Source organism: Oncorhynchus gorbuscha, unplaced genomic scaffold (assembly GCF_021184085.1).
Source record: "Oncorhynchus gorbuscha isolate QuinsamMale2020 ecotype Even-year unplaced genomic scaffold, OgorEven_v1.0 Un_scaffold_761, whole genome shotgun sequence".
NCBI classification, from domain to species: Eukaryota; Metazoa; Chordata; class Actinopteri; order Salmoniformes; family Salmonidae; genus Oncorhynchus; species Oncorhynchus gorbuscha.
Window position 1 is genome coordinate 60,114 of NW_025745798.1, and position 8,934 is coordinate 69,047.

At 46.1% G+C, this 8,934-nt stretch overlaps 1 protein-coding gene across 1 annotated transcript; it reads right to left on the bottom strand.

The window, feature by feature from the left end:
- Window positions 1–1,448: 1,448 nt before the first annotated feature.
- Window positions 1,449–8,934, bottom strand: LOC124020088 (galectin-related protein-like). The gene is made up of 5 exons (XM_046335496.1): window positions 8,639–8,934; window positions 7,951–8,034; window positions 7,667–7,755; window positions 4,802–4,988; window positions 1,449–2,760 (listed from the first exon to the last, which is right to left on the bottom strand). Exons 1-5 carry the CDS (start codon window positions 8,669–8,671, stop codon window positions 2,617–2,619), a joined length of 537 nt encoding a protein of 178 aa, XP_046191452.1. The 5' UTR covers window positions 8,672–8,934; the 3' UTR covers window positions 1,449–2,616.

An 8,934-nucleotide genomic window follows, 5' to 3' on the forward strand; every position in this document is an offset into this window, starting at 1 on the left:
ATATGATGCTCCACTAAACCACTGATGCTCCACTAAACCACTGAGTCATATGATGCTCCACTAAACCAAAGAGCCATATACAGTTATTGGTGAACAGTAGTAGCTCTGTGTGTTGATGAAGTGGTGGGCACTGGTCCAAAGTAGTGCACTAAATAGGTAATACACTCTTAGCAAAAAGCAATCCAAAAGGGCTCTTCTGCTGTCCCCATAGGAGAACCCATTCTGGTTCCAGGTAACACCCATTCTGGTTCCAGGTAACACCCATTCTGGTTCCAGGTAACACCCATTCTGGTTCCAGGTAACACCCATTCTGGTTCCAGGGTAACACCCATTCTGGTTCCAGGTAACACCCATTCTGGTTCCAGGTAACACCCAAAAGGGTTCTTCTGCTGTCCCCATAGAAGAACCCATTCTGGTTCCAGGTTAACACCCATTCCGGTTCCGGGTTAACACCCATTCCGGTTCCAGGTTAACACCCATTCCGGTTCCAGGTTAACACCCATTCACCCATTCTGGTTCCAGGTTAACACCCATTCTGGTTCCGGGTAACGCCCATTCTGGTTCCAGGTTAACACCCATTCTGGTTCCAGGTAGATACACTCCTAGAATAAAAAGGTGCTAAGGTGCCATTTCAGATGCGGAAATTGGTTGAATCAATGTTGTTTCCACGTCATTTCAACAACCAAAAAAGTATTTGTGATGACGTTGAATCAATGTGGAAAACTGATTGGATTTGCAAAAAGTCATCAACAAAAGGATCTTCTTTTCACCCAACGTTTAACCTAAATCAAATGACATGGTGGAATTCTTTGTTGATTTCACGTTGAATTCACGTTAGTTGACAACTCAACCAAATTTAAATCAAAACTAGATGTTGAACTGACATCTGTGCCCAGCTGGTATGCTACCATAGAAACACATGTCTGCTGTACATTCATAACACCATTCAGCCTTCCTATTCTTCACAACAATCAACCGCTCATCGATAACCGCTAACCGCTAGCTAACGGAACAGTCTGTAAACTTCAAGAGGTACCGATTACAGTTTCGGGTCAACTGTTATTTATTTTGGGCAAAACATTTAACGTCGGTGTTCCCTAATGAATACGACCCTGGTTTAAAAAATGCTCAAGTGTGGAAGAGAATCCACCATTTGCATATACAGTAATAACCTGGTCTGTGATAGTGAGGTTTGACTGAATGGTTGTTGAGGCTGGCCATCGCTGGGTGTGTTTTCACTATGGGCTTTTTCTTCATTTACAAGTCAGAGTCCAGTGAAGCAAACTCCTTAAAGGGATAGTTCACTCCAAGATAAACATCCTAGCAAATTTTTCAAGCCTAGAAATACCACCTGAGTCCATATTCCACACCACGTGTTGTCTAGACTCTGCAGTGAGCCATTGGAGAAACCTACAGATCTCATCTAGAACCCAAATGAATAGGAAAGATTGGCACCTCTAATTCCAGTTTATTAGCTCCACACAGAACAGTTGAGGTATAAAACACATCTGATAAACTTGGATTTTGTGGTGAACTAACCCTTTAAAACGAACCAATCATTCATCACTGTTGAATAAGCAATGTAAACGAAGCTCCAAATGAACAATACATTGTATTCACTACCACATAGCTCTATGTCAGTGCAATATCTATATCTACAGGAGGAGAATGGTTGCAATGAACTGAAACTGTGAGTAAGAACCACCATTAATACATTGCATACAGTTACAAGACATTTCAATCAATAAGCTGCTACGGTACATCTTGCTGAGACTCCACAATATAATCCTCATTTCCCTTTCCAAATGGCACCCTATTCCCTAAGTAGTGCAATAGTTTTGGCCAGAGCCCAATAGGCCCTGATCAAAGTAGTGCACTATATAGGGAATAGAATGCAATTTAGAATGCAACCTCTGTATGTAGGTCATTGAGTTAGGATGCCAATAACCATGACAACCAACCAACCAATTAATTAAACCCAATTCAAGAACAGGGAGGGAGTGTAAAAATGGAAGCTCCCATAATATTGAGCTTGTCAACCCCACGAAATAACCCTCATTTACAGTGATGATGTTATACGTGATAAATAGTGTTGATTCCTGAGAAACCTCCTGAGAATTGTAGGATTTCTCCACATGAAAGCAAATATTTTTGAGTGCTCTACAGTTGTGTCCCAAATAGCACCAATAGTGCCCCAAAAGCAGTGCACTAATACATTTGGAATGGGGCCCCCTCTCTCAGCAAAATCCCCATAGGATGCTTGGTAACCATGAGAAGGCGTTTATATTGTGAGATCCCTGACACACACAGAACTGAGGAAGAAAACAAAGGAATTCTTGCAGAACAAAGACACACAGAGCTGCGTTGCATTGCAACCATTCAACCAACAATTAGGAAGGTCACAATAACGTCAGATCTTGGTTGAGACGTGACAAGATAAAGGGGAAAGAAGAAGAGGAGTGACATCAGAACCAAACCGGGATGGGCGAGGCCTTTCCAAAGCGCTAGGCCCACTGTCGCTGCCGTGTTGCATTGTGGGTATTGTAGTAACAGGTGTGTGTGTTCACCTGTATTGAGTTCTTGTTGTGTCACACACTGGCATAGCAGCTGGGTTGGTTAACCGAGCTTGGTGATCTGTAGACCCCCTTCTATCCTCACTGTATCGATGGACGGCAAAGATTTCACTTTGTGAAAAAAGTCAAAGAGCGGGTTTCCGTCCACAAATATCCGGAAGCGCGTGTGTTCGCAGTGGATCTCAATCTGGAGAGAGAGAGAGAGAGAGAGAGAGAGAGAGAGAGAGAGAGAGAGAGAGAGAGAGAGAGAGAGAGAGAGAGAGAGAGAGAGAGAGGAGGTAGAGAAGAGAGAGAGGAGGTAGAGAGGGAGAGAGCGAGGAGGTAGAGAGGGAGAGAGCGAGACAGAGACAGAGAACAGAATAAAACACCCCATTTCTAAACAAAGTCACATTATGTGACCATGTGGTTCTTTCTCCAAATGAAAGAGAGCTTGTTAGTTTTGCATAACTTATCACATTTCTAAACCACATCCTCTGACAAATGTGTGACTGGAGCAACCTGCTTTACAATAAACCACAACAAGGAACAGTGTGTGTTCCTTATCACTGGGCTATATCTTTACATAACGTCTGTACTGAATCATATCACAGCAACTAAAGAGAAGTCAGAGAGTGCTAGAGAGGGGGAGTGTATGAGATAGAGATAAGGGTGGAAGGCCAATTATCATGAAGTTAAGACCCTAGTTAACTGTGGTCCCATAGGGCTCTGGTCAAAGGAAGTCTACTAGAAAGGGGATGCGGTGCCATTTGGGACAAGTTGGATAAGAACGTGAAGTGTTCTTGGTACCCTGAAGGGATGGTCGGGTTCGGGGTTAGAATTTAAAAAGAGAGTGGATTGTTATGGTATCTTGAAGGCCTGGATAAGAGCGTCTGCTAAATGACTTAAATGTAATGTAAATGTAAGGCCTGGTCCAGTTAGGGTTATGGATTAAGGGTTAGGGGTTAGGATTAGAGTTTAGAATTAGAGGTTAGGATTAGAGTTTAGAATTAGAGGTTAGGATCAGTGTAACAGGTACCCTGAAGAGCTGGTCAGGTTAGGATAAGTGTAACAGGTACCCTGAAGGGCTGGTCAGGTTAGGATCAGTGTAACAGGTACCCTGAAGGGCTGGTCAGGTTAGGTGTTAGGATCAGTGTAACAGGTACCCTGAAGGGCTGGTCAGGTTAGGTGTTAGGATCAGTGTAACAGGTACCCTGAAGGGCTGGTCAGGTTAGGTGTTAGGATCAGTGTAACAGGTACCCTGAAGGGCTGGTCAGGTTAGGATCAGTGTAACAGGTACCCTGAAGGGCTGGTCAGGTTAAGTGTTAGGATCAGTGTAACAGGTACCCTGAAGGGCTGGTCAGGTTAGGATCAGTGTAACAGGTACCCTGAAGGGCTGGTCAGGTTAGGTGTTAGGATCAGTGTAACAGGTACCCTGAAGGGCTGGTCAGGTTAGGATCAGTGTAACAGGTACCCTGAAGGGCTGGTCAGGTTAGGATCAGTGTAACAGGTACCCTGAAGGGCTGGTCAGGTTAGGATCAGTGTAACAGGTACCCTGAAGGGCTGGTCAGGTTAAGTGTTAGGATCAGTGTAACAGGTACCCTGAAGGGCTGGTCAGGTTAAGTGTTAGGATCAGTGTAACAGGTACCCTGAAGGGCTGGTCAGGTTAAGTGTTAGGATCAGTGTAACAGGTACCCTGAAGGGCTGGTCAGGTTAAGTGTTAGGATCAGTGTAACAGGTACCCTGAAGGGCTGGTCAGGTTAAGTGTTAGGATCAGTGTAACAGGTACCCTGAAGGGCTGGTCAGGTTAGGTGTTAGGATAAGTGTAACAGGTACCCTGAAGGGCTGGTCAGGTTAGGTGTTAGGATAAGTGTAACAGGTACCCTGAAGGGCTGGTCAGGTTAAGTGTTAGGATCAGTGTAACAGGTACCCTGAAGGGCTGGTCAGGTTAAGTGTTAGGATCAGTGTAACAGGTACCCTGAAGGGCTGGTCAGGTTAGGTGTTAGGATAAGTGTAACAGGTACCCTGAAGGGCTGGTCAGGTTAAGTGTTAGGATCAGTGTAACAGGTACCCTGAAGGGCTGGTCAGGTTAGGTGTTAGGATCAGAGTAACAGGTACCCTGAAGGGCTGGTCAGGTTAGGATCAGTGTAACAGGTACCCTGAAGGGCTGGTCAGGTTAAGTGTTAGGATCAGTGTAACAGGTACCCTGAAGGGCTGGTCAGGTTAGGTGTTAGGATCAGAGTAACAGGTACCCTGAAGGGCTGGTCAGGGATGAAGGGGAAGTAGTCGATAGACTTCTCCTCCTCGCTCCATTTTCCCGAGACGCGGGAGTTACGCAGAAACTGGCGCTCAGCGAATCGAGCGCTGAGTTTCAGGGCCACATCCGGCTGTGGCTCCTCCTTCTCTGTGCCGCGGCCGCAAGTCAGGCTGACGTCAAAGCTGAGACAGAAAGAAACGTAGAGAAGAAGAAAAAGAAATAGGTGTCACTGTGCTGGTTAAACAATATCCCTTTTTACCCTAGTTCACTAGGTAACCTGTCCCTTAGTGGGAGCCCTAGGTAACCTGGTCCCTTAGTGGGAGCCCTAGGTAACCTGTCCCTATGGGGACAATGGTAATGGAGCCGTAAGAGACAGAGAGGACGGCCTATGGGGACAATGGTAATGGAGCCGTAGGGGGCAGAGAGGACGGCCTATAGGGACATGATGCTGTAGGGGACAGAGGAGGTCCTATAGGGACCTGATTGGGTAGGGGACATAGTGGAGGGCCTATAGGGATGTGGTGCTGTAGGGGACATAGTGGAGGGCCTATAGGGACGTGGTGTCTAAATATAAAAACTAAAACTAAATATGCCATTTAGCGGACGCTTTTATCCAAAGCGACTTACAGTCATGTGTGCATACATTCTACGTATGGGTGGTCCCGGGAATCAAACCCACTACCCTGGCGTTACAAGCGCCATGCTCTACCAACTGAGCTACAGAAGGACCACCCTGTAGGGGACATAGAGGGCCTATAGGGACGTGGTGCTGTAGAGGACAGGGGACATAGTGGAGGGCCTATAGGGACGTGGTGTCTGTAGGAGACATAGTAGAGGGCCTATAGGGACATGGTGTCTGTAGGGGACATAGTAGAGGGCCTATAGGGACGTAGTGTCTGTAGGGGAGATAGTAGAGGGCCTATAGGGACGTAGTGTCTGTAGGGGACATAGTAGAGGGCCTATAGGGACGTGGTGTCTGTAGGGGACATAGTAGAGGGCCTATAGGGACGTGGTGTCTGTAGGAGAAACACCACATAACTGTTGTCATTGTGTTCAGCATCTGGAGGAGCAGCATGTTGACATCTCCATGAACTTTAGAACAGGCATTTAAAAATGATGTCACTAAATGTGTTTTTAAACTGACCATTAGTTTCTATTGAGGCCTATAAAGGACACACCCTAAAATGTCTCAACACGTACCGTGTCCCAACTGGAACACTATCCCCTTTGTAGTACACTACGTTTGATGAGGGCCAATGTAGCCCTAGTGGCCTACATAGGGAATAGGGTGCCATTTGGGAGACACCCCAGCTCTGCCTCAGCCTGGCCTGACTGTGGAGGTGAACACCCTGCCTTGCATTATGAAAAAGCCATCCTTTCTCAACACACCCACCCACCCACACAGTTCTCCATGTCTCCTCTTCATCTCCCCAGGCCGTTTTGTTGCCTTCTGCCATGCTGCTAATAATAAACTATTCTTTTGATCTTTTTCCTTTCTGAGCCTGTGTTCGATTCTGTCTTTTACAATACATGTTCTCTCCTTATTAGGCTAAATTCACATTTTTCAGCAGACATAACATCGAAAACACAGCATTTCACCAATAAACATGTAATACACAGGCCTATAACAATTAATTCTATAGGCTACAGTCTTACAGAATCACAACTCCACCTAAAATGGAATGGGACTTAGAATCTAATGAAAAAGCACTATATGAAAGATAAGAAGTTGGTAATGACATTCAGATAAGCCAGGGTGCAGTTGAAAAATAGACCTAGTTCGCTCTCGTCCAGGGCAACTTCTCTTCTTCAAGAATAAGTTGAAGGCTCTGCATCAGCCAGCTGCACGTAACGACATGGACCAGAGCTAAGACCTAATGAGTGGAGGTTATATCCCCCTGGACCAGAGCTAAGACCTAATGAGTGGAGGTTATATCCCCCTGGACCAGAGCTAAGACCTAATGAGTGGTGGTTATATCCCCCTGGACCAGAGCTAAGACCTAATGAGTGGAGGATATATCCCCCTGGACCAGAGCTAAGACCTAATGAGTGGAGGTTATATCCCCCTGGACCAGAGCTAAGACCTAATGAGTGGTGGTTATATCCCCCTGGACCAGAGCTAAGACCTAATGAGTGGAGGTTATATCCCCTGGATAAGACCTAATGAGTGGAGGTTATATCCCCTGGACCAGAGCTAAGACCTAATGAGTGGAGGTTATATCCCCTGGACCAGAGCTAAGACCTAATGAGTGGAGGTTATATGTCCCTGGACCAGAGCTAAGGTTATATCTCCCTGGACCAGAGCTAGACCTAATGAGTGGAGGTTATATCCCCCTGGACCAGAGCTAAGACCTAATGAGTGGAGGTTATATCCCCCTGGACCAGAGCTAAGACCTAATGAGTGGAGGTTATATCCCCCTGGACCAGAGCTAAGACCTAATGAGTGGAGGTTATATCCCCCTGGACCAGAGCTAAGACCTAATGAGTGGTGGTTATATCCCCCTGGACCAGAGCTAAGACCTAATGAGTGGTGGTTATATCTCCCTGGACCAGAGCTAAGACCTAATGAGTGGAGGTTATATCCCCCTGGACCAGAGCTAAGACCTAATGAGTGGTGGTTATATCCCCCTGGACCAGAGCTAAGACCTAATGAGTGGAGGTTATATCTCCCTGGACCAGAGCTAAGACCTAATGAGTGGAGGTTATATCTGGACCCTGACCTAATGACCCCTGGAGAGCTAAGACCTAATGAGTGGTGGTTATATCCCCCTGGACCAGAGCTAAGACCTAATGAGTGGAGGTTATATCTCCCTGGACCAGAGCTAAGACCTAATGAGTGGAGTTAATAGTCTTAGCCTACCTGTCTGGCTCCAGATCAACAATGCCCATGACAATGACCTTCTTCCCCGGCCTCATACCTCCTCTGATGCGGCCGCTGAATGGCACCTTCTACGAATGAAAGCCAACGTTTTATTTTCAATCATCACATTTAAATCATCATCACAACACATAATGTAGACAAATAAAAAGGTTGTAGCCCCCCTCCATCCTCCAGGGTAGGAGATGTGGTAATTATTTTTAACGGATTATTAACACAGGCCTATATATTGATTAATGTGGGTGTTTCAGGATGAATAGTCCCACCAGAAGCCGTGCAATGTCCTCCCTATCCGGCGAGATAAGCCCGGGGTTCCCGAACGAATCGTTGTGATGGTCATCTTCAGTATTCTTCAAAACCACCAGAGACAAAAGGGGAAGAAAAAACACAACGTATTGATCAGGTACAAGCCTAAATGAAAGTAGCCTACTCAATGGGCGGAGTAGCCTAGCGTTTTAAAAGGCTGCTTATTGCTCTAGATGTCTTCTCTGCAGTTGAAAAAGCCGACGGAATGGTCCTCATGCCGCTATTCAACAATGAAAAGGTGGGGAAACCCACGGCTGTCAAAACATCTGTCATGTTGTAGACTAGAGCGAGTAAGACCTGTGAGAACGTCGGTCATTACCACCAACTCGCACATAGACAGCCCACATTGTACAGTGATAACGAGAAGTAATGCACCGCTGCTGTATCAAGGTGAGCACCACACAGATACATATTATCATGCAGAATCATAGTGAATTTGTTCCGCGCCCACATCAGAGGTCGACTCCGGCTGTGTTTGGGAATGCACGGACAGCCTATTGCCATATTACTCCCCACAATCATAGAAACTTCATGATGACATAAAAGTATAGCTCTCCACAAATGACACGCTTAACAGCTTTACGTGCAGACACAGAAAACAACCAATTCCAAGCAAACCGCTGTTTTCCTGAAAATTGTAATACTCACTATTGCGTCCCTTTCCGTTGCCGACACCGCCATCTTGACAGAATACCATAGGATGCTTATCAGAAGAGAGGCAGCCCGGACAGTCCTCCTCTCCTGGAATGTGTCAGCGTCGTGGCAGCAGTGACTCAGTCAACATATTTCTAGGTGTCCACACTCACACTCCACATGCAGCGGAGAGGAATCGTAAACAATACGTGGAATTACCTGCGGTATTCACATTTAGGACGAGGATACGTCTGGTGTAGCCTGGGTGAGGTGTTGTGTCTGGGCTGTATTTATCCGCTCTAGAAATGGGT